Source organism: Anoplopoma fimbria, chromosome 20, assembly GCF_027596085.1.
Source record: "Anoplopoma fimbria isolate UVic2021 breed Golden Eagle Sablefish chromosome 20, Afim_UVic_2022, whole genome shotgun sequence".
NCBI classification, from domain to species: Eukaryota; Metazoa; Chordata; class Actinopteri; order Perciformes; family Anoplopomatidae; genus Anoplopoma; species Anoplopoma fimbria.
The window spans coordinates 21850108-21876487 of record NC_072468.1 but is presented as its reverse complement, the minus strand read 5'-3'; the positions used below and the strand labels follow the sequence as shown (position 1 = coordinate 21876487).

The window sequence follows — 26380 nt, the reverse complement described above, 5'->3', positions numbered from 1 at the left end:
CTTGGCGATGAGTTCCCCTTTAAAGTTCCCCTTTAAAAATAAACAGAACTTTTAAGCAGCCTCATTTATAATATTTCATTATCAAAGTGGCACATTTAACAAATACCTTTCCACCTGGATAAACATTTGAGTGTGAAATTCATTAAAGATAATGCTCACGGTATTATGAAAGCAGAAGGGACTGTGTTGTGGCCTCTTATTTAAAAGGACTGCATCACAAATGTAATTCAGCCCACCATCAGGGACCATTATTAATCCAGATATTTAAAATAAAGAAGAGTGTATTTAGAGCTGGTTTAGTTTGTTAGAGGCTACTGCTAGAGTTATAATTTTATTTTCATTTATTAAGGTCAGTAGAGAATTTAGGTCAGGATATAATTTTTATGTTTTTTTTTCATATACAGTGTATACAGGTAAACACAGTTATGTTCCTTCAGTGTTACGGTCTATACAACTAAGAAACACATTTTGAAAAGCTAAAATGACTCAATACATCATGAAATACTGTAGTTTGTTAGATTTTAGTTTTTCTTTTTAGATACAACGTATTGTTACTCATTTGCCGACATACAGTGTAGGCAGTTACCGATACATCTGTGATCAGCAAATATTTTCTGATTCATGGACCCACATGATTAATAAAATAGAAAGTATCTGGTACAGTTGAGAAACAGTGATCTTATTCTAAAAACGTATAATTTCCGACATAAAATATTTGAATGTTTGTTTGTATTAATTAATTTCTCTGTCATTCAGTATTGCCATACCTCATGACTTTATACGTGTTTTTAAATCATATTTTATATTAATACACTTTCTCTTATCACCAAGAAGTGATGCTAATTTGTAGCTTCTCCTAATATTTTCCAGCTCAGCTCATGTCAAAGGGGAAGATATTTGTTTTCACTGTCAGCAGAATATTTTTTTTTATCACACCCACGTCAGACACACCTGATAGCAGTGACGAATGGTGCTAATGTGAGCTTCCTGGACTGCTGGAGTGAAAACAGCTCAGGGTGGACGGACGTTTACACCAGTGAAACACATTTGTGTTTGTCACATCTTTATCTCCGGACAAGAATATCATTGCTGGATGACTTAATAATAATGTTTCCATATTCATCTTCTTCCACAATATATCCATAAGGTTATACACTATTTTATTATATGGTAATAATGGTTATGGTTGATAAAAACACAATTGCAGGTCTGTGACAAGAGGAAAATCGATGAAAGTCTGACGCACTAACCCCCCATGTACCATCAAACCTCCACACCCTTACAACCTCAACGAGATTGTTGACTTGGGTTTAAAAAAACACAACAAAAATGCCGTCTTGGATTTTCAAAAAAATACTTGGGAAAAAAGCAAAAACATCTTCTAAGGTCTTCAGTGCCGTTCTCTGCTCTTCTTTCGTTGAAGAAATACTCTCCATTCTTAAATAACTAATGCTATTGCAGCATCTATGCTTACCTCTTTAGGAGCCGCCATTGTTGCTGTCGGTGAAAGGAAAACTGGGCAGGTTTGTCAATATGTATGATAATAACTTTTAGGATATTTCCAGTTTATCACAAGTACAGTCTTATTTCACAAAATTTGGGCCATTATTGATAATAGTAAAATTTCACTCAATAAAGTAATAGATTATATCCTGTGCAGAACTAGAAAATAAATGAAACAGGGAGAGAAAGGACAGAAAAAACAATGCAATGAGGGATTATTACCTATGAGGTGTGCTTGCTTTCAGTTTTTCCTCTAAATATATTGGTTGAGATAATTGAAACGACCACTGTTGTGTTGTTGAACTTGATTGTTGTGTTGTTGCCGTGTTCCCAGATTTCAGCAATGATAGAAATGATGGCCAAATCTATAAAAAATAGAACTAACGTTGTGAAAAAACATAATTATCCTTTAAGCTAATACAAATGATGACTGAATCTAAAACCTGAAAGCTCTCCCCCCACCCTATCACAGGATCTGTATGCCAAAGACCCAATCTGCTGACGGAGAGAGAGAACGAGGAGGGAAAGCAGCAGAGAAAAGCTGAAAGAGAGGAGAAGACTGTCTGAGCTCCTCACTGGCTTCAGATCAGCTGATAAGGTAAGAGCTCTGCTGCTCTCTAATTATTATTCATTGCTTTTAGATTTGTAAAATGTGCTTCCCTCTGAGCCATTACTCTTTATTTTCCTTTTCTCTTCTGGGTTTAAGTTTCTCTTGTTAAAATCCTTTATTTGCAACAGAACGACTGTGAGTGGACTAATGTGATCATTTAGTGGCAACACTAAAGGGTGTAGTGTACATGAGAGGTTAATTATGTAGCTCCTTCTCATCTCTTTATTATTATAGTATATATACAATTTACTGATCTATCACAGCAAAAAATTATACACAGGAAATCAGTAATGGTCTGTTATGTTTGATGGATATGCATCCATCTGAGTATTTAATGACTGGAGGCTGATGATACCATTTTTCATTTTTTTTGACAAAAAAAAGGTCAAACATTAGGTTTCATATTGTTCTCGCCATGACAAATTATCACCTAATTATTGTATTTAAATGTTTTTGTCATCACAGTGATGGTAATTGTCATTACAACAAACAAATCTCCTTGTTTTATATATATTTGTGGTGCCTTTTTTTCATTCATTGGACAAATTCTGATGAAGGAACATTTAATCACTGAAACAACTTTTTAAGGCTAATAGTGATACATTTTGAGATAAGTACTGCATTTCTACAGAATGGCTGTGAACAATCTCAATCTCTATAATGGAAAAAGCTACAGAAGATTTAAAAAAAATAAAATTGACGTTCATATCAAACACACCCAAATCCAAGCCTCACAATGGCAGTTGGCGCGCAATATTTGAATTAAAGCCAAGTAAATTGGGATTAATTGCACCTTTGGGAATAAAAAATCCTGTGTAACACAGGGACAGCAGCATGTTAGGGCTGTGGATATAAACTCCTGAACTGGGTCAATGATCGCTCATTGTAATATACAGCATGCATTACACTAATAACTTAAAACAATATCATTTTCTTTCTGAAAGGAAAGAAATGTCAAGTTGAATGTTTTTTGAGTCTAAAATTTTTCTTGGACATTTTCCAAGTCCCACTGAGTTGTGATTCGGAAATGTTCCAAGTTAAATGTTTGAAAATTGACTGTGGAATTTAACTTGGGACCTTGATGTTCAAATTAAAAAATGTTATCAGCAAAATTAGAAAAAAGCCAGGTGTTAGTAATTTGTTGTTCATCCATTTCTGCACGGCCAATTAAAGTTGTAGACAGTGTTTGCTAGATATTAAACGCCACCACTTTGTCAGAGACAATTAAGTTTGACAGATATGACAGATATCACCAAAATGTGAAATGTTTTAGGTAAAAACCTTCTAGTTGAGTGATAAAAACACAGAATGCAATCGTTTATAGTAGTTTTGCAAATGGCAGATATCCAGTGCTGCCCAGTAAAGTGGACAGTGGGACAATGGATCCATTCTCAGTGTGTTGTTCTGTCACCAGTCTCTGTCCAGCACAATCCCAGCGACCCCCCCTCATCCACCCACACACCGTCTCTCCCCCACGCCACCCTCCATGTCTACACTATGATACTGTAAAAGCAAGTGTATGTTTACACTGTGTAGATCCTGCTGTGGGTTTTACTCTTAGTACAGCCACAAGTCTGTCTTTGTATTTGAAATATAGGTAGTAACTCTGTTTACCCAGTGTCCCCAAAAAGCAGTGGTGGATTGTAACCAATTACATTTACTCAAGTACTGTAATAAAATACTTAAGTTCTTGGGATTTGTACTTTACTTGGGTATTTATACATCTTGTAGGTAAATCTTGTACTTTTCACTCCACTATTTTATTTGATAACTTAAGTTTCTAGTTACTTTGCAGATTCAGATTGTTAATACAAAATATTACTCAACAAATAACTTAGGATGTATCATTACAGGTTAAGCTACCAAGCAGTAAATATAGTAACTACTAAAATGAGTTCCACCTTATCCAGCTGCAGCATTAAGTTAATGTACGTTTTTTTTTTTATCCAGTGATTTATATATATATATGTATATGTATGTATATATATATATATATAAATATATATGTATGTGTATATGTATGTGTGTATATGTATATATATGTGTATATATGTACGTGTATGTGTGTGTATATATATATATGTATATATGTATGTGTCTATATGTATGTGTATATATGTGTATATATGTATATATGTATGTCTATATATATATATGTGTATATATGTATATGTATGTGTGTATATATATATATGTGTATATATGTATTTATGTATATATGTATATGTATGTGTATATATATATATGTATTTATGTATATGTATATGTATATATTGGTTAATATGAGTTGCAAGCAAATTATCAAAGTCATCTGAAAAAACAGAGCCGTGTGTTAAGCTGCTTGACGATTCATTTTGTAGGTATTCCATTGTTTTTTTTTTTACTGCTGTTTTTAGTTATTCTGGCTGAAGGGTCTCCCACCACTGCCTGCCATGATGAATCCAAATTAATGGATTCAGGGTCATATTTCCCCAACAGATGCTTTGGAGCTTTTAATGGCGCAGAGTTGTCTCCCACAACACTTTTTAATTTCTAAACCCGATCTATTTTGTGTCACTGCATGTGGGGTAACGTTAGTTAGCTAGCAATGGCAAAACACCTTTCGTGTCTCAACTTGACAATATTAAAAAAGGTCTGCATCTCCACTTGGACTTTAAGACCAACCACTTGTGATTTCATTTTTTGAGACAAACTTTATTTATTTGTTTGAGATGAGGGTTTTCTCAGGGAAATAACTGAACTGAACAAACTGAATTTCTGTCTTTTTTTCTTTGTAATCCGCCACAAATCTAGTAATTTCTGTTAATCTACTGAACCAACTAATGTTAACACTATACATTCCCAGCAAGACGACACTTCATTCCTGAGTTCCATCTTGTTTTAAACAATTGGACAGCATTCAATCAAGTTGCGTTAGAAAACCGGGAAGAACTACCGTTACTAAGTGGCAGATGGAGCCAGTTGTTAAAATGGCATTTTATGGTGAAGAGTGTATTAAGTCTGGTTAAGGACTCAAAGCTCAAAAGTTAAGACTTGAGACTTGCCAAACAATGAATTGGTAAAATCTTTAGTTTAAGGGCACTGGACAAGAGCCTGGGACTGAGTCAATTTTCAGCACTGTTTTTATTTCTGATAGATTTCCGATATTCCCGCCACCAAACAGTTGAAGGTTTGTTCATATCAGACAATTAATATTATCAAAGGACATATATTCAATCAGCGACAGGCTTGATAATTGAGTTAATTAAAGCTTGAGGTGTGTTTGAAAAGTAGTTAATTGTTTACTCCTCTTGTATTTAAAAAATAAATAAACTTGATTTATAGAGCACTTATCAAAACAAAGTACAAAGTGCTTCATATGGAAAATACATTAAATATACCAAAGTGATTGATAAAAACATAAAGGGTAGGATTAAAAATGATAAAGTATACATTAAAAACCAACAAAATGAACAGGCAGCTCTGATTAAATCAGGAAAGGGCTTTCCGATGAAAGTATGTTTTTAGAGGAGAGTTATCTCCTTGGGCAGAAGAAAGTGTAGGAGCTTCGGGGCCCTAAAAGCAAAAGCTCTGTTCCCTTTTGTTTTCATCCTGGACTCTGGGAGAGACAGAAGACCATAGCACGAGGATCTCAAATTAAAAAGAACTAGAAAGAGCATTAAAAAGGATTTAGAAGATCATAAAATAAATAAGTAAGAGAAAGTTGAGACGTTAAAATCAGGTGTGAGGAGCTGTTTCGTAATCACGGCGCAAGGAGATAAAAGCATGTACAATAGTATCTACATCTCTACAAGTTTAAAATGTTTTTACAATATTTCTCAGGTGCTGTAAAACATGATCGGACAAGCTTTGTGAAATGTCGCTCAAAACATACATTGGACCCGTCATTCCTAGTTCCTGACCTGCCTCCATCACAAAAGCCTGATGTGGCTGGTCGAAACTTGCTTAAAGCCACAAGAGTTACAACCAAGACAGAAAGGTCGAACAAGAGACAGAAACAAACGAGCGAGGCCAGAGAAAAGGGGATTGTTGTGATTAAAAGACAATTATCTGTGCACATCGACTTCCCAGTGTTGTGCGGTGTCAGGCTCGAGCTGAGCTGTTCTGTCCCAGAAGGCCTCGGGAGACAATGGCTACTGTGTCAGGAGGAGGGAGGGGGTTCGCTAGCAAGTCTTGGGGTTTCGTGACACTGTCACAACACCATGCAACTGTTTGAATACTCTTAATGCAACATATAGGCTTGGTAATGTGTCATGTTTTTATTTATGGTAGTTGCAGGAAGGAGTAGTTGGCAGGTTGATCGGTTAGATGGCAATAACATACAAGCATATTCCCCTAATTTAAAGTACAATTGCCTTATAACAACCAAACGACAATGTGGTAAAGTTGTAAATAGACCTTTTAAACATGCCTTAGAAAAAGATGAAGTTATGGTGATCTACCGGTTGCAAAGTGGAACTATTACTGTAGAAAAACAAAATGGATGTGTTTAAAAGCAGCTTCAGGGTGACCTAAGTTCACTGTGTGGTTCACTCAAATGACATCAAGGAGGAGTCAGTAGTGTCAGTAGTGTCTTTGATCACAGAGGCAAGTGGAGATGTTTGTACACACAACCTCCAGTTATATCCTGGAGCCTAGTAATATAAGCGCAAAAGTAGATTTGTACTCATCTGTAATAATAATTTATGTTCTAATTGGAACAAACAGAATGAGCGTTTCGTTGTAAAACAATGACACAGATGTCTTCTCACATCATTACATTACATTACATTACAGTCATTTAGCAGACGCTTTTATCCAAAGCGACTTACAGGAAGTGTATTCAACATAGGTATTCAAGAGAACTACTAGTCACCAGAAGTCATAAGTGCATCTCCTTTCTTAAACAAGCATCTTAAAGCATAAGCCAGAGCAAAAGTATAGTGCAGAGACAGATTACTACAAAAACAATAATTGCAACAGACTAATACGAATATAATAAGTGCTACAAACTACTACGAATAGGATAAGTGCAGTAAACAAATACGAATTCAATAAGTGATTCACATCAGCACTAATGCAGCGTTCATGTCATATCAGAGTTACTGTAATTATGCTTTTCCAACTTGTAAAGACCACGTCAACATCTAAGTTATAATTACGACTGAGGAGCTTTTGTTTCTCTAAAAACCTCAGATATAACAGAAAAATACAGTTGTGCCAAACAACATGGACGCAGCTAAAGTCTGTCAATCAATGTCATTAAACCCAAATTCATTGGATTTAGCGTTACACTGTCAATACATCATATTTTTTATCCTCATACAAGCAGCTTTGCAACTACAACTCTCTTTAAACAAACATATATACGTCAAGTGATGCTCTTTTTTTAGGTTTTGTTTTTCAGACTGTTGTATAACTTTTATGAAGTATTTCTATATTGAGACCATAGACTTTATATAGGAAGGATAAAGACAGAGCGCATGATGGGATTGGACATGTTAGCTGCTAGCGAGCTAATGTTAGCTATGTGTTTGCAAACTAATGTACTTAGCTAAGGCACTTGCAAATATAATAGCGTATGGCTTTTTGATTTCTCCACATTACAATACAACACAAGGTGCATTCTGTCAATATGTTTTAGTGTAACTTACAAACATTTAGTTAGCCTAAAAAAGACTTAATGCTTGCTGCAGACGCTAACAATGTTACACATACTTAGTGACAGGATCCCACAGTTTCCCATTTTGTTCCTTCAGTTTTTCTATCCATCAGCTTATAAAAACAGAGTTCATTTTGTTTACTCTGTTGGTAGTGGATCCCATCACACAGCAGTTTTTTTCTGTTGTTTGCTAGCCGTCGAAAAGTGACAAGGGGGCACGTTCACACGGCTTAACTGCGCTCTGTCTATCGAGGTGTGACATTGAATTAAGGTTGAAACCATAATAGAGTTTGGGCGTGTTTTAGACAATTTACCAAAAATGATAAATATTTAACAGTGTTTTTCTGTATTTATATCTTGTCACATCTTGTGTTCCAAGATGTTTTTACTGGCCTCCAGTTTTGCACTTGTTTTATTTTGATTCCATCGATTTGACTTGCAGAGACTTGTGAAACTCGTTGAGATAGGTTTCATCATCAAGTTAGTTATTTTCTTGTCAAACTTAAATTATTGCTTTGTAATGTATTTCCAATTTTTAAGGGCAAGCTATAGTTGTAATTGCAGTATGTGGCTTTGGCAATTATAAAAGCAAGTTAAGTTTCTGTAAGTTGATTTTTCTTTGGTAGTGAAATTGTTGTAACTACTTTTTCATGCTCTGACAAGCAGATTTGTGTTCACTGTGGTAAAACATGCAAAGATACTTTTATTCTTTGGTTACTCTCGCCTCTGAAGCGTTTTTAGACCCAAAACAGTCACAGATTTGACTAAAAGGCCTCCTTACTACTTTCCCTCATATTGACCCTCATCATCTACATCAGCCCCCAAACTCACTTCCTGTCTTTTGTTACATGACCTCAAGAACAAAACCGAAACATGGATATCCCCTCCATCAGTCCAAAATGCTCAAATATGCTCAGTTCCATCCAGCGTACAGCAACTGGCCGTGTTGGTTAGAAGGGCCTCGGAGCTCAAAGCCTCACCCATATTTGCTGGGACGGTGGGGGAACAGTGTGGCCCTTTGTGGCCCCGTGTGTATTTATGAATGGCTGAGCATCGGGGCGAAGCCTCAGAACAATGCTGCTACACTGAAAGACTGATTTTCATATGGGAGGGGTTCATGGTGATGATGGTGGTGGCGGACGAGGTGGTGGGGCGGGCAGTTTATCCCCCACCGTTGGGGCTTGGTACAGAGAGTGGCGAGAGGTCTTGCTGGCAACGGGCTGATGTGACGCTTTGCATGCGAGTGTCACAGGGAAGGCTGCTGGAACTGCTCAAACAGGAGCTGCTGAACGACTGGAGGTCAGACACGGTCACCTACACAGGTGAGCAGCTGCAATGTATTCTGATTTGTTATTTTTTTTATTGCCTTTGGGAGCTTTTGGAATTGGAGATGTTTTAGTAAGTAAAAAGAATGGGGATATTGGAGGACGAACGAAGGAATGAATAAGAAAAAAAACTTCCATTTATCATCATCTCTCTATATGGTTTTGTTATTGTTGTTAAGTCAGGGTGAGTGACCGCTTGTTGGCGTGACTGTTCATAGATGTGTGGAGAAGAATGAGCGAGTGAAATGATTAAGAGTTGGATGAGTCACAATTAGACTGATTTTGGTAATGAATAATAAGTGTGTATGTGTGCCTTAATGAATGCGTGCATGAGCAAACGTGTTTTGTGATGATGTGAGTGAGTGTGTTTTCTGTGTATGTGTGTGTGAACGTTATTGGCGGGGGCTGCTAAAAGCCCAGCCAATCATTACTGGACAGATTTCGCTGCCTGTGCCATTAGCGATGAGCCTTTCCTGTAATTACCAGAGCGTATTACCACATCTAAACATCTGATGCCAGGTAGAGGAGCCTCTGATTATGCAGCCAACCAAAACAGTTTTACAAGTGATTTAACAGCAGTGGACTGCATTATGAATATGAGTGAAAGATATGCTTTCTTTAATGACTCAAGTCTGTCAGAAGCCAAAGCTTTTCACAGCATCTGCAACCAACAAGTGATGATGCAGTTTCAAAAAGGGAAACACACATGTTTTATAAGTGGTGGTGGTGTAGCAGTGTCATTCTAATTCTTAATTATGGCCTAATTATTGAATTCTTAATAAGATCAAGTGCCGAAAAGCATAATCCCTCCAGGACAGGCTACATCACATCAGAGGTGACACATTTGAGTTTCAGATTCTGACCTTTAATTATAGCTTCGACTTTAGGCCAATGAATGTATTTTATAAAAATCGATGGACGTGTGCATCAGGTTTCTCCATCCTATTAGACTTTCAGTTAGATTTGAGGCATTTTTTTCAGTCCAACTTTGGGACATCGAGTCAAAAGGATTGTTTTAGCAAGCATTGGGATGGGGCCACGCTTTCTCTGTCTGTGTGGCCGAACAGGTGACGGCCCTGTTTGTCGCCCCCTTTAGTTCAGAGCGGAAGGGAAGAGCTCTCTAATGAGAGAGGAGGCCTGTGGCTCACCATCTGCCCACTGGGCCGGGGATTGCTAGAGTCCTTTGGTTTGCCAGGTAGAAAAGATGGAAAAAAAAGCTATTGGTGCTGGTCTCTCGTTATGTTGGTGGTCTGCCAACTGAAGCTTACTTTCTCATGTGGTCTTGGTGAAATACTCCTAAGTCTCTGTAGGTCTTGTCTAGAAATAGAAAAAAATAAATGCTGATTTGGACTGCAAACCGAACAGAGAGTAAAAGGGGAAAATACACACATATATGTAGCATTAGCACTAATTTGTAGGCAGGGAGTGAAACACACATGCACAAACCAAGAAATACAAAAAAACCCACACTCTTGACATCCATCAAGTCATCTGTGAAAATAAAACCATCATATTTTCCTTGTATGACTTGGAAGATAGTAAAAAGAAGAACCACATACATTATGGGCATGGAAAATAAAATTGAAGTACCTAATGCAACTTACACTTCAAAGTATCAACTGTAAGAGGCAACCAGTGCTGGATTTATTTTCTTTGATGACTTCAAAGTCAAGTCTGAGTCTTTTATTTATTTAGCTCCCTCTGCAGTACCTTGGACAGACTGTGTGACTGAATATTGGCATATCTCCGTGTTTATGTTTGTATCTTGCGCGCATGAGTGTGCGTTGCGCTGTGCTCATCGCAGCTCAGCGCGGCATGTGTGGGAGGGGGAGCAGTCATGTTTTAAGACCATCTGCTCCTCCGAGTATTTTAGTGGGGGCCTTAGCTTGTGGTGGACCAACGCGCGTCACAGGCAAACAGCAAAGCGCAAGCTGTGAGCGGGCCTGTTCCGGAAAAAAAATTCCTCCACTTTCTGCCTGGCACAATGGGCAGTGTTGTGCACACAAGGTTTCCATTCTCTTCCCCCCCCACCCCCACTTGTGTCCAAGAGCCACGGAGAGGCTCTTGTACGTCGGGGCCGCAGACGATATTCACAATGAAAATGTTCTTCTTGGCACAGGCGAATGTTTGTGTGAGACCTTCGGTTTCTGTGAGCAATCTCAATAATGTAAAATGACTCATAAAAGGTGTCGTGGCCTGATTTAGCAGAGCTGATTGTTCAGCTAGCGTCTGTATGAGGCGTCATGTGGAATAAGTGATCATGATGAGGCTTAGATATTAGATGAAGACGGTCTGCTCTGCTTCTTTCTTTGTGACAGAAACAAACGTGACATAAGTCTGTTTAAGTGGACCCTCGCTCTGTCTGCTCACGTACAGTTCATGTGCACATAGTGTCGATACAATGACTGCAGTCCCAGCAGGACAATAGAGCAGGCTGATCTTACAAACGGCGCATACGACATGCAGAGGAAGGTCACATATCTGCACACCCCACACTGAGGAGTGTGTTGGGTTCCCTTATGCTGCATAGTGTGTGTAGGGGCGGTATGGCATGCTGCGTATTCATTTGAACACAGCTCCACTGCATCAATTCAGCTTTCTCCTCTTCAGTTTCTAGTTTACAGAGGGATTCCCTTGAGATTATCCATCATCACTTGGCTGGTGGCCTTAAGCCTTTTGGACACAGTGACTCACCCTAACGTGTAACAATGAGAGTGGGGAAAAAAAGAGCGCCACTTGCAAAGAAAAGTAGCCTTTGTTACTCTTATATGTAAACTAGGTGGACATCCTAGTGAATCCATGCTTGTGCTCCCGGCCCACAGACATTCCTCAGCAGGGAAAATATTAGATCTGCATATGGCTGGAAAGATCAATGATGCCCTGAAGCCTTCTTTCATCTCTGAAATTAATTTTCTCTGGTGTTAAATTGTGTGATTTAGACTCTCTTAGATGCTGATGTTTGACATGTGAACCTTTCTTAGATCCAAATCTGTATCAAATGAATGTAAATCTGTAATTTACACAAGAACTTTTTATCTCACAAGTTCTATGTTCCTCCTACACTCCGTATGTTGCTCTAACGTAACCTTTCACAAAGTGATATTGAGTCATCATCCTTCACAGCAAGAAACGGTTCAACTCATTTCACCCTACTTTGCTTTGACCTCAGAGGAAAGTATGATCAAGGCCCAGAGTTAGAGGCATCGAGACACACAGGACAGATGAGGGAAATGGTGGAACCGAGGAGAGGAATGCTGAGTGGGCCCAAAGAACAGCTCCAGAAATGCCTGAACGCATATTCAGAACTGCCCACGACACATGTAAACCAGAGCTCGCACAGACTCCCTCTCTTCCCCTTGTCTCCTTCTAATATCTCTCTTTTGTCTCCTTTCCCACAGAATCAGACGTCTAGGATTCAGAGCAAGACGACCAACTCAGGGAGAACGAACACAGCGGGGAAGGCGAAGAAGTCAGGACCGAGAGGGAGCAGGAGCCTGGTGCTGAGGCTGGTATGAGGCAAGTGTTCTGTGTGTGTGTGTGTGTGTGTGTGTGTGTGTGTGTGTGTGTGTGTGTGTGTGTGTGTGTGTGTGTGTGTGTGTGTGTGTGTGTGTGTGTGTGTGTGTGTGTGTGTGTGTGTGTGTGTGTGTTTGTGTGTATAAGTGTGCACACGTATGCTTTGTGCTCAGTGCCAGCCGTTTGTCTGCCCCATCAATGATGCCGTTGTTGTTGGGGTTGGTGGTGGTGGTGGTGGTGGTGGTGGTGTTGGTGGTGTTGGTGGTGGTGGTGTCAGCGGCCCGGCCTGGCTGCTCGGCTCCATTCTCTCCTGCCGTTGCTGATGCACGGACACACTCGCCCATCTCTTGGCCTTTTGTTGCAGTGCAGATGGGTCAAGCTTGACGCAACATTGGAGAAAAGTTAGGATTGTCACAGCCAAAAGTTGTGTCACTATGGGCCAAGACGTCCCAAAATGGGACCTATATCAATGACTTTAAAGGGGTGTAATGGATATTTTTTTTGTGAAAAGGGTTGAATTTACAGAGAATTATCACCTGAATCTGCGGCTCCGCTTAAGCTTAACAGAGCTTTATGGTGAAGTTTAGCTGTTTGTGTATCTGTCCGTCCAGCAACTTTACTGCTTTGGTTCAGTCTCATTGCTCTCAAAGTGTTGTATTTGGCCAAAGCAGACAGCGAAAAAGCTCTTGAAACCCACTGTGGCAGCACCAAATGGCAGAAAGACACAGTTTAGATTAGCTGGTGAACATAGTGGAGCTTTTAGAAGCTTAAGGGGCAGATATTTTCCTCAGGAGTTGGTGGAAATCAAAACAGAGCTAAGATAAGAGCGATAATTACACTACAAATTAATTTTTAATGTTACTCTGTAACTGCTGGATGTTGTTTGCTAACTATAGTTCCCCATGTGAACTTAAAAGTTCATGATATGCGTGATTTATTGTTTCTGCTGTCCCTAATTGGCCCTAACAAAAAGTTATTACAAGTTTAAAGAAGAGTGGCAAATGGAAGAGTGGAAGGCAGCTATTTGCCAAGTAAACTTCTCATAAAAGTGTTTAAATATTGTGCATTTGTCCCTGTATGGTGCATGATGAGCAGCATGACAAATCCATGGCCTCTTGCAATGTAAAAAACAACAGCATTTTTCACTTCTGTCCACCAACAAGGCTAATGTAGGCTGTGGATTCTCCGGGGGATGTTGGGACGTGTTAATCAAGAAGCTCTCATACACAATCCACTCTCGGCCTGCCATCTGCACACACCGGCTGCTGCAGCATGAGGCTTAATCCTCTGCTTCTACTTCTGCATGTATTTATTCTACACCCACTGCACAAGTAACAGTCCTCATGATAATTGAATACATTTTTATTAACATAGCCTTTAAACACAAAATTCTTTTAAACTTGAAAAATGAAAGTTAACGCCACCTTATCAGCATATATAAATGTGAAAATAAACTAGACACTCAAAAATAAAAGATAAAGCTGTGACACAAATGTCCCTTCAATGCTAGGTGGTTGACTAAAAGTGATAGGAAAACAGCTGTTGGAGAAAGTGATGATGTATTAAGTGTTATCATCATAAGTGATAAGTTATTAGTCTGAGGGACTACATCTGTTTGATTTTTATTGGCTGGAATTTACTTTAAAAGCTATAAATGTGTAATATGCAATGCATGGATGAGTATATGTTTTGGTATATGTTTTGGGGGCTCCCCCTCTCTGCATGTTGATGTGACCTTAAGCAAGACACTGAGGCAGAATATGGGGCAAATGCAGAGTTCAAATTCTAGTAGCCTATGTAATGTATTTGACAATTAAAATAAGTTCACCTTATGTAACAAAAGTAAGAAGGCTATGGTGACAATGTAAAGCAACACCACTCAGTCGTCTTTCACTGAAGCAGCAGCACAAAGACAGCGCACTGTATTTTTTATATGTATATATACAGTCAAAGTTGTACATCATTTCTCAAGTTTACATGTACATGTTATATATTCTTCTTTTAGATTAATTTAGCAAATCAAAGAGTGAACTGTTTTTAAGACAATAACCTCCTCCCACAGCGGTAGGACCAATCCCTCAGTTACACTACACTTATTGTGTAATGGCAGCTAAAAGTAAGGTTGAGATATAGCTTGATTGACAACTGATCAAAATCAGAATCGGTTTATTGGTCAAATATGTGTCCACATACAAGGAATTTGACTCTGGACTTTTGTTGCTATCAATGTCCTTACACACAGTTACACAATTAAGATAAAAATAGACATAGAGCTAAAAAAAACAAGGGCAACAAAGCTGAACATAGATCTATTTTGTTAATACAGATGGATGAAAAAAAGTGTATAGGTAAATGTATTTAAAAAACGACAATGTCCAGAATCTATCTAGACTAAGTAGAAAGACAAGAGACGAGAAAACCAACAATGCATCTTCTCATTTAATCTAGATATCAAGTGAGCAAAACCATCTGTAGTAGGATTTTGGAAGGAAATTGAATATTGCTGAGATACTATTTGCCTTTATCTCATCACGGTTGGATTACAGCAACAGCCTTTTTACTTGCCTGAACCAAAAATCTATTGATCGACTCCAGACTGTACAGAACTCAGCTGCCAGGCTTTTAACCAGAGCCAAGAGATGAGATCATACCACTCCTGTTTTATGCACTTTCATGGCCTCTCTCCCTCGCTCTATATGCTCTGGTTTGAAAAACCTACTTTAAGACCGTCAAGCAGAGGACTTTTGTTTGTTCCAAAGGTCAATTCAATTCAATTCAGTTTATTTTGTATAGCCCAGAATCACAAATTACAAATTTACCTCAGAGGGCTTTACAATCTGTGCACATGCACAAGTCAGAGAGTAACTATAGGGGGCAGAGCATTTTGCAGTCAGGGGCCTAACGCTCTGGAAATATCTGCCTGAGGAAATAAGGTCGACAGTGATCTCTTATAAAGGAACAGTATGGAGGATTGTCTGGCATCTAATGGTGAGGTTGCAGATTATGACAAACTGATTAGCCCTCCGTTCACTTGATTTCTTACTAGTACAGTATCAGTATCGGTAATCTGCTGATGACATGATGTGTGGCGGTTGGGGTTTGGTTTTGTGTCAGCACAGAGAGTCTCATTCATTGGACGGGGGTTACGTATGGCGACCATAATGAGTGACTCCACCGAGAGGGAGCAAGCAGGTGCTGGCTGACGCTGAGTTTGTGTGTTTGTTTCACTTACTACTCCGTGAGAGCGAGGGGGCTGTGAGTGATGTCATTGCACGAAGATGATGCTGATGTCACTTTTCTTTTTTCCCCCCTTTCTTGTTCTTACAGAGAAGAAGGCTGTCAAGCTGTCCGGGTGTGAGTGAACACCCTCTAGTGGAGCTGCTGACAAGCTGTCCTGTAGAGCTTCTGTCTGTTTTCATCATCAGCATTTCAAGGTAAAACCACAGTTAAAAGTCACAGCACAGTTTTATTAAATTAAAAATATACTTAAAACATTTTCAACTGAGTTTCTTTTATCAGGAAGAAATGTTTTTTTAAAAGTTTTCACCCACTCCGCTCAACAACCCTACATTTTTGTCTTGCTTTGACTCAAAACTCATTCAATTGAGAGTTTTCAAAATGTGATTGAGATGTGAGTTTACTTTTTATTCATCTTAGTTTAGCATAGATTAACGCAAGAAAACCTATCCGTCCAAGTTTTGTTTTCAACTATAGCTGAAATAAAATTGAAATAGCTAGAGTTACAGCTAAGTATCTGAATAGTTAAGTAACAGATACTTTACTATACTGAAATAGAAAATGGACAAAGAGAAATGAATAGAAATACAAATTCACAAATTAACTCAGAATACAAGCAGCTACTTGATGATACTGCAATGCATTCATAACCCTTTACATATTTTGAAATGTAAAACAGGTACAAAAAGCTAATTAAAGCTGTAAAAAGTAACTAACACCACTTGGTGGAGAGCGTCTGATGTTTAAGGAGTTTCAGTTTCTTTACCATTTATAACAATGGGACATCTCTGTTGTTGTTTTGATCATTTGGTATTGCATCATGCAACATTTCTGTCACTTGAACACATTTTTAAGGATATGTAAGGTGGTTCATAATGTCCTTTTCTGTTTGTAACGGAATATTAGATGAAAAACTGAAATAAAAATCTTATGTATATTATTTTTTATTCTATTGATATTAACAAAGAAAGAAAAAAGGATCAAAGACTGATTTAAAATGATGTGTCTGCGTATTTCTTCCAGTTCTTAGGGATATTGCTGGGAGAAAACGAGTGCATCGTGGTGTTTTTGTAGATAAATACGTGTCTGACTCATGGCTTCTGTGTTAGATCAGTTTTAATATCAGACGATACTGATACAGGGTCATCTGTGAGGAGTTATATATAAACTTGTAATTGCTTGTTGGCAACTGTAAAACAAATCATTTCATATTGCAGAAGAACATACTGTCACGCGATCATCGCCTAACTCCAATTTTGGTGATTTAGTAAAAAGGCTGAGCAAATTGTACAACCTTTGGGATTTTTAAACAATTTTTTGAAACTACAGTCCTAAAGGTCAAAACTGCTTTGTTTTTCTCAACCGCTTCAAAAAGCTGTTTCAAAAAATTTATATTCTAAAAGGTTCTTAATGGAGGTTTGGGTACCATCAAACATTTTAAGTATTTGTGTGATTCTTAGAGGAAGCATCTATGCTGTAAACAACACATTTTAGTTTTTTTCTCTTGATGCATGTGCTGTGACTGACAGGATCTTATGTGTTCCAGAGGTCTATGGTCCAACGTTGAGCAGAGACCATGTGGTGTTTAGAGCTGCTCTTACCACTGCTGTTGATCATCAATGGTAAAAAAATCCTCAATTTCGTTTTACCTCACACTTCTCACTATGCATGCAGCGATCTTACACTCCGATCTTCTCTCAGATGCCTGTTGCCAGTGGAACGTTTGGGTTCCTCGGGACATCTCGGCCATGACAAACTCCTGCGTGGTCATCCCGTGCACCTTCATGTATCCGTCTGGTATCAGGCCGTACCGTGGTACTCACGGTATCTGGTACTTCGGCCAGCCGTACCCTCAGCTCTTCCCCCCTGTTGTCTTCAAATCACGCACGGACGTTGTGCACGAGAGCTACAAGGGCCGCACCAAGCTGCTGGGTGACCTGCTCCAGAGGAACTGCACTCTGCTCATCAACAACATCGGCACAGAGCACTCAGGGAGATACTACTTTCGTGCTGACCTTGGTGGAGCGAACATGTATACGTACCCAGACTTCTCTGAGCTCAAAGTCCTGGGTAAGTCACTAACAAGAGTGGAATATACATTAAACTGGAACAAATAAACCAGAAATATGAAATCTGTAAATGTAATAATTGTAAGAGTTTTGTCATTAATCACCTCAACCCAAAGGTTGAAAATGTTCTTTTAAAATACCTTTGAAAGCCTTTTCATTTGGAACTTTTCAGCTTTTTTTACGTTTTTTTTTTCTTAATCATTTCTATCCTTTTCTTGTATTATTGCTTTGGATTTTTTTAAGGATACTGTTATATTATATTGATTGGCACAAATCTTTGCTCTAGTTTTGTCTGCAGGGAAGATAAAATGCTACATTACTAATACAGTTCCTCTTACTACCATTGAGAAATCAAGTCATTTCCTGTCCACCAGATCAACCCAACATCGACGTCCCAGAGGAGATTGTCAGCGATGAGAGTCTGGAGCTGACATGCTACGCTCCAGACAACTGCCCCGACATGACTCCCGAGATCCAGTGGATGTACACCGACTACCTGCCCGACCCGGAGTTCGGCTCCGACTACCTGGAGGAGAGCAACACGGCGGTACTCTCCAGCACCCTCACCTTTACGCCCAGACCGATGCACAACGGGCAGCTCCTGGGCTGCAGGGTCTACTACCCCAACACCACGTTGGTCTATGAGAGGCTCATCTCTCTAGACATCAAATGTAAGTTAAAAAGCACCTCACACTATAAGGCCAATAAGTAATAGTAATGCTCGTCCACCTCTGTCTGTATTATCAAAGGGATTGTTGTGTCTGACATGTCATACTAGAGTCCCAACACAAATTCTGAATTCATATCAAATACATTTCTATATGGAGTGACTTTGAGGTGTCCAAAACTCGAAACCTTTCCTCTTCAGTGTTTACGTCATGCATGCATATATTTTTATTTTATATTATTTGTTGCAAAACCTGTTTCAGCAGGAAAGATTATTAAAAACAATTTTATCCAAGGACATTAAATTCTACGCATTACTTTCCGCCCCAGATGCCCCACGCTCCGTCTGGGTGAACGTATCCTCAGAGGTGATGGAGGGCAGCTCTGTGATGCTGCACTGCGAGGTGGACAGTAACCCTCCTCCCAGGATCTCCTGGATGTTCGGGGACCAGGAGCTGTTGTGGGACACGGCGTCCAACATCTCCCTCTCTCTGGACGATGTGACGCCTGCGCAGGAGGGAATCTACACCTGCGTCGGGAACAATGGCTACGGCCTCATGAACACTTCACTGTACCTCGCTGTCAAGTGTAAGTCTCTGAGACAGTTGCTGTGTCCCAATTCCAACGTATATATTGTACATACTGGATACAATTACTATGTAGTAGGGAACGAGGAAACCGTAAGTTACATTGCATTTGCAAGTTTAGATGATGATTTAAAATTAGTTTGGATCTTACAATTAGCTCAAATTCTATAAAACAATAGTCCACTGAAAATGTTATGAGTATCAAATACTCACTGTATGTCATAGTAACTTCTCAAATCACCCTTTTAGTTGCCGTTGATACGGAAGCGCAGTATTTTCCAAACTATCCTTGCATTAACCATAAATAATTATCCACTGCAGAGCTTCGGAGCCAAGAGGAGGAATAATAAAGTAATAAAGTGTGTTGGAGAATATTGTGGAAAAAATAAATCACAAACTGTGTCACAAATCTATAAAATAATACTAATGGTACCATAAATCAATGTACTTTTTTGTTTTGTACAAACACAGAGTGATACAGAAGACATGATCAGACTGTGACCTTAGAATGCCACTGTCAGTTTCACAACAAGAAAACAAGGATCAAAAAATAGAAGTGTAGTTTGGAAACTCACATCTTTTAGTATACTTTCATTTTATTCCTGTGTGCAAATTACTACATACTCAAAACCTGCTGATCATTAGTATGAAGGAGTATGAAACTGGGACACAGCTCATGAGTGCTTTGACCATCCTCTTGAATACTTTGGATAGGTTGTAGGAGTGGTGTGTTTCCAGAGCCAGAAATCTCTGCCCAAAGTAATCATTAAACATTTGCATTAATTAAAATGCACATATATTTTACACAGAAGCAGGGAACCTTAGCTGCTCAACATTTAAGAGTTTATCATCGATTTGTTTTTTTTTAAATAACAATGTATGGAAACCATGTGAAAGGGATTGCGCATAATGATTTTTTTCATCCGATTTTGCAGCACCCATCTGCGTTCATGAGTTTTATGGGGAGTTTTACTTCATTCTTTAGCTGTTCGATTAGGAAATGTACTGTTTTGGTTCACTCTTACAGCTCCCATAGCATTGTTTTTGGATGCAGCAGGAAGTTCTTGAGTAAAAAAGGTCTAAAAGCCCAAGTCACAAATACCTGCTCAGCAACCAGACACAGCTGGCACATAGCTGGTGAACATAGTGGAGCACATAGCTACTAAAGAGCCAGATATTTCACTCAGGAGTTGGTAGAGACCCATAACAGAGACCCAATGGACTTACATTACCTAGATGGCCAGCAACAAGACTCCAAATGCATGATAATGTTGCTCTGCAACTGCTTTAAGAAACAGTTTTCTCACAAGTTCACCATACAGGTGATCAAATATCAGTGTTGTGTTCACAACTTGTTTCCATAGTCCCCAAGTGGCCAACAAAATAATTTTGTCCTTGATATTAAAGAGAAGGATTAGGTGACATTGTGTAAGTTTAAAGAGATATTCCCAAATTTGAATAAGAAAAAAAATCAATTGAATTCCTCTCCATATTTTTGCAGACCCTCCCCGTGAGCCTGTGGTGAACGACTCTATGACGGTACAAGAGGGATCCTCGCTGGCTCTGCACTGTAGCACCCAGGGCAGCCCGGCCCCAACACTCACCTGGCTGAAGGACGGGGAGCTGGTCGGCACCATCACCGCTGACGAGCTGTCAGTGCTGCAGATCGCAGAGATCACACCGCAGGGAGACGGACAGTACCGCTGCCTGGCCGAGAATGAGCATGGAAGAGCCAGCAGCTCCTTCAACATCACTGTTGAGTGTGAGTGTTTCCTCGTCCTGCTTTTCACACTACAGTAGTGTAGGACATAGAATGCTAACGATCTGCAGGTCTTAAGAAGTGACCTCATTTAGGATCGTAGTAAAGGGTAGAAGCTCTTCCTGAGCCTCTCAGTGATAGCCTGGTGTATCTGGTACCTTTTTCCTGACCTGAACAGAGAGCAAAGGCCGTACTCTGGATGGTTGGGATCCATAATGATATTCCTATCCTTATTCTTGCCGTGCCTAGTGTAAATAATCATTTAGGCAGGGTAGAGCACAGCCTGCAGTGGGCCTTGCGCTTCTGTTCGGTGTTTCCAGTCAGGACACTTTCAAGGGTGCAGGAGTAAAAAAAAAAACCTCAGCATTTTAGGCAATACACAGAATTTGTACCCAGAAGGGTTTGAGGTTGTCTGAGGATGCCAAGGTACTTGAAGCTGTCCACCCTTTCCGCCAGGGGGTGGTGTAGTTCCTTCCCTGCTACTTCCCAAAGTCAACTATCAACTCCTTAGTCTTGCTGACATTCATGAGGAGGTTGTTGTCCTTAAACCAGTGGGTCAGGTCCTCTACTTCTTTCAGGCAGGCCTTTTCATTTGTCCTTGGAATAAGAACCACCACAGCTGTGTCGTCAGCAAACTTGATGATGTAAATTTGGTGTTTGGAGTCAAAGGTGGCTACACAGTCGTGTGTGTACAGGGAGTACAGCAGAGGGCTTAAAACGCAGCCCTGGGGTGCTCCGGTGTTGAGGAGGAGGGTTGAAGAGGTGTGTCCACCCACCTGCAAACTGCCCGTCAGAAGGTCTTGCTGCTTTTTTTGGAGTTCACAAGCTTGAAACCCTCTTGGCTTCATGCTCAGAGAGAATGTAACCTGAAACTCTACTTCCACTGTTTTAACTTTTTGGCTGATGATGGTCTCAAAGCAAGAATAAAAAATGCAAGAGACAAAACAGTAATTGGCAAGGAGCAGCATAACTGTGAGAATAAAAACCTATGTTTCATATTTATATGTATTCATATTCAATGCTGTTAATGTAGCTCTTTACTCTGCTGCTTCCCTTTATAGATGCTCCGGTCCTTCTGGAGGAATCAAAGTGCACTGTGGTAAGGGAGGGTGTCCAGTGTGTCTGCATGGCCACGGGAAACCCCGAGCCCACCATCGAGTTCTACCTGCCCGACCAGAACATCACCATCAACGAAACGGACGGCCGGTACAACTTCTACACTCACACAGATGGACATACCTCCACGGGTATGATCAAGCTGCGGGAGAAAGGCGAGCGTGTCGACAACGGCGGCCCTGCCGTCAACGTCCACTGCAGCATCTACAACATGTACGGAAGAGAGAGCGTACACCTGGAGCTACAGCAGGAGAGTGAGTTGAGACTATGTGATTGTTTATTTCTTGCAGTAATGTTTGATCAAATCAAATCAGAATTTTCTCTTTCTGCCTCTGTTTCTACTTTGCCATCCCTCTAATAGCATTCCTTCATGTGGTAAACTGTGTCTGGTAATATAGTACGTTTTTTATTGTCTAAAAATTCCATGAAAAGACCAAAACCACCAGCAGATTGATCCTGATAACAAGTATTGTCTGTGTAGCCAGATCCGGATATATCTTATTCCTCTGTGCCAATTACTTCCAATAGAAACTATTAAAAACACATCAGTGAGCCACGCTGTTGCACTGTGACATTATCCTTCATTACCATGAACATGGGCACTGTAGTTTATTTTTACCCGATTCCATTTACGCTGCTTTAAATTCATTAATTGTGTATTGATCCGCAGAAGGAAAGAGTCCCCAATAAATGCACATTTTCTTCCTGTCTGAGTTATTTTTGCTAAACATTGCAGTGCCCAGAGGGACCAGCTGTTTTAGGGAATTCTTAAGCCTTTTAGGACATTAAACTATGCATATAAAGTCTGTTTTTAAACATGTAAGAATGGATGAGTGTCATCGATGGGGTAGAGGAGTATGACTAGTGAGAGACAAGCTAACAAGGCTTTCAAATCAAACACACAGGTTGACATTGTGCAGAGATAAACCATTTTTTCCTTTCAGGAGAGTGGCTTTGCTCTCTCCTCAAATAAATGAGAAAAACCTTTAATAGTCTTACAGCAGGGAAATTAGCAAAATATTTTTATTACTAATTTGAAAATAAATATTGTGACTATTTAGGCTACTTTTCAATGTGCACTACTGTTTACTGTTACTGTTTCATCGTGTGATTGGTCTGAAACCTGCGTTACATTAGTCTTGTTTTTTGGTTCATGGGATTATGACGATAAGAAGAATATAGATCATGACGTCAGCCTCATCCTTTCAATTCTCTTATCTTCGTAAAAGTAAATAATGGACGTCATAAACGGTTGTTTGTGTTTTTAGACTCCAACATTGAAATAAGATATTCTTCTCTCCTTTTCCTACTCATCCTCTCTTCTTCTCTTCTCCTTCCTACGTCTAGTCTTCTCATTGGTCAAGCAAACAGCTTCTTGCCCTAAACTGATGCAATCATGCTGTGTTTACGTGAACAATCCCTTAATGTTTTGTAGGCTACATATTGGAGGTTTAAAATTGCATCTTCTTCTTCCCGATGCTCTTCTTTTCCTCATATGGCTTCTTCTTGTTGTGCAGTTTAATATGAATGCCCTCATTTTTCATTTTGATCACTTTTGTTTTCAGAAAAGTACATGATGGCAGTTATAGTTGGCACCATTGGAGGAGTGGCGGTCATAGCCTTCATCATTGCAGCAGTGAGATACGTTGGCCACAACAACAAAAAGTAAGTATAAATGACAAACTAATGGAGAGGCCAATGCGAGGCAGAAGTAGTCGTTTTCCTCATTAAATATTTTCTGAAAAATCCAAGGAAACACTTAAGCCTAGCCATCCATTCTAAAACACATTGACGCGCATGGTATATGAGTGAATGTGGGATTGATGTGGACGTGAGAACCATTTCTCCAGAGCAATTTAGCGGTTTTCATTTGCCACGACAAGTTCCCTGTTGAAATCCACATTGGAGTGGGTTAGCGAGCTGGACTAACGTTATATTTTGCAGGCTCGATTCCCTGCTCTGACACTGCTTCTGTATCCTTGACCTGCTACGCTAAATTAAACCCAGGTAGCCCTCTTAACCAAGGTGCTTTATTTTAGCCTCTAGGCATATTTGGACCCCGAAATTTGCACGCTTTCTCTGACAGATCACCCCTGAAGTGGGTGTGAGCTCAGCGACTAAACCCATAAAATAACCACGTCACTCACAACCACATTTGGCCTCCAGCATAACCTTACAGAGCTTGTCGTTTTAAAATGGATGCCCAGGCTTGGCGTGTCGCCCTGCATTAGCGGCAGTCGAGACCGAGTCTGATCATGTGACTCCGTCCCCCAGAGAGAATGGCAACCCTAGGCAGGACGTGGTCCTGGAGAACCCAGCTTTGTACTACAGCGCAGTCAAGAAGGACAAACAAAATCTGAGGAAGAAAGTGGTGAGACATGCTGATGTCAATGATCATGATTATGATGGAGGATGGGTTGGATGACCATTCTCAGACTGTTTGGGGTTACCGTTTTGTGTAAAGTTGTAAATAATGACACCCCATTTTGACCTCTGAAAATGAGGTAATAGAAGGAGTCTCTCCCACTAGCAGTCCAGTAGCTCCAACCATGACCTTTCCAAACACTGTTTTCTCTTACTTTCATCGCTTCTCTGCGTTTTTCTGTCTGTTTCTCTCTCCCCTAACTCTTGCACAGCTTAAGACAGAGCTGTTGGGCTCAAAGTTTAACTCCATTCTAGAGGAGACTACGGTAAGGTTCCTAAACAAATCCCCATTAATAAAACACAAGCCTCAGTGACAGATACATCTCCTTGCATATCAGCTTCTGTGTTCTGTACACTGCCGTTTGTTTTTCCGTATCTGCCTTCTGCATGGCTGCCTCATTGCTAACACAAAATTGCCCGACTAACAAGAAACATCTCAGTCTCCTTGTCAATTGTCGACCAGTAACCACTAAACTGTTCTTTCTTGATGTTTGTCTGTCGCGCTCCTCTGTCATCGGAGGTGTCAACGGCAGCTTGTAAGTGACTTATTGCCGCTGATCGGTCCTTCTGTCTGCAGGGAGACGACGGGGATTATCAACCTGTGGGCTCTATGGCAGGACTGGAGAGGCAAGAGCTGAATTACGCTGCTCTGGAGTTTATCGGGGCCAGGCCCAGGGAGGGGGCCTCAGGGAGGGGGGATGACGGCAGCAACTACTCGGAAATCAAAGCCAAATGAATCGCAATCCTTCCCTGATCCCTCGGCTATGCGAGATGCAGTGGCAGCCCCAACAAATGTTCTGCCCCATACACTGTGTAATAACCCCCAATCCTCTACTGGATTTCACCCTGCATTTGGTGACTCCTTGTTTCTTATTCCTTTAGATTTGTCCCATATAATGTACCACTTTGATGCCATCACTCCTCCCCCCTCTTGCTGCCCCTCCTCCATTGGACGCCCCTTCACTTGCCATCATTTGGGAAAACTAGTACTTTTTTTGGGGTCAGAACATGACCAACTGGACAATGTCAAAGAAATAAAATGTCTAGCCTCAATTACATGTATTATATTGGCTCTAAAACATGCAGTGTTAACCAGCGACCATTGTTTTGTTGCTTTCTACATGTTCTTCCTAGTGATTGTTGATGTTATTGTGAAACCACAGACGTCTGAGCACTCACATCTGTCTCACTATTTGCCCCACATCTGTCTCTTATAACTGTCACTGTGTCTGCTGCCAGTCGAAGCATCAGGGCAAGGAGCACCTGCGCTTTTTGTTCTCTTATATATTCAAGTGTGCGTCTATCAGCAGAGAGCAAATCTCTCTTCTCTCTTCCCTTTGGTTAATTACATCCCAAGAACATAACCGTGTTAGGCGAGAGATAGAAACACATCTCAGAATCCTGCTGCCAAATAATTCTTTTTTAATGTGTGCTGTGACTCCGTAGCCTCTCATAATAAATGAAAACATCACTTTTGATTATAATTGGAGTTCTGCAAAATGTCACAGCTTCTTTAAAGCATTATCTAGTTGTCTGAGGAATGTGTTGAGATTTATGGGGATTTCCTGAACTATGGCCAACGCATAAATGTCTGTCTCCTGTCATCTTCCTACTTATTCTCCCCAAAACATGGCTTCTAGCTCTCTGATTGATCTGAAAAATACAGACCTAAAGCACAACATATCTGAGCGAGTGGCCAAAGTTTGTATCTCTTTTAGACAATGTGTGTGCGTGTATATATGTTTGTGTGTGTGTGTTCAAGTAGTGCTGAAAGATCATAGGACACCGATCGCTGATCATCACTGGGGTCTTTGGGAAGTTTGAGCTTCACTTCACTTGGAAAGTTGATGCTTTATATTCACAGGGTTGCATCAGATGTTTGAATGACAAACATGGTTGTGCTATTCAAAGACATTTGATGAACCTGTGA

General features: G+C 40.0%; 1 protein-coding gene across 2 annotated transcripts; it reads left to right on the top strand.

Annotated features, from left to right (window-relative positions):
• Positions 1–17405: 17405 nt before the first annotated feature.
• Positions 17406–25186, top strand: LOC129109978 (myelin-associated glycoprotein-like). Of its 2 annotated transcripts, XM_054622136.1 has the most exons (10): positions 17406–17451; positions 17531–17899; positions 18273–18569; positions 18895–19152; positions 20653–20913; positions 21972–22280; positions 23592–23691; positions 24301–24397; positions 24663–24716; positions 25028–25186. In XM_054622136.1, exons 1-10 carry the CDS (start codon positions 17406–17408, stop codon positions 25184–25186), a joined length of 1950 nt encoding a protein of 649 aa, XP_054478111.1. The 2 variants fall into 2 exon arrangements, with proteins under 2 accessions (XP_054478111.1, XP_054478112.1); XM_054622137.1 differs by lacking the exon at positions 24663–24716.
• Positions 25187–26380: the final 1194 nt, after the last annotated feature.

What these genes read in the sequence shown, in the direction of transcription:
- LOC129109978 (XM_054622136.1), top strand. Translation starts at nt 17,406, where the DNA reads ATGTGGTGTTTAGAGCTGCTCTTACCACTGCTGTTGATCATCAATG. An exon ending in ACTGTACCTCGCTGTCAAGT is followed by an intron (nt 19,153 to 20,652) that starts GTAAGTCTCTGA and finishes ATATTTTTGCAG; the next exon opens with ACCCTCCCCGTGAGCCTGTG. An exon ending in AAAATCTGAGGAAGAAAGTG is followed by an intron (nt 24,398 to 24,662) that starts GTGAGACATGCT and finishes ACTCTTGCACAG; the next exon opens with CTTAAGACAGAGCTGTTGGG.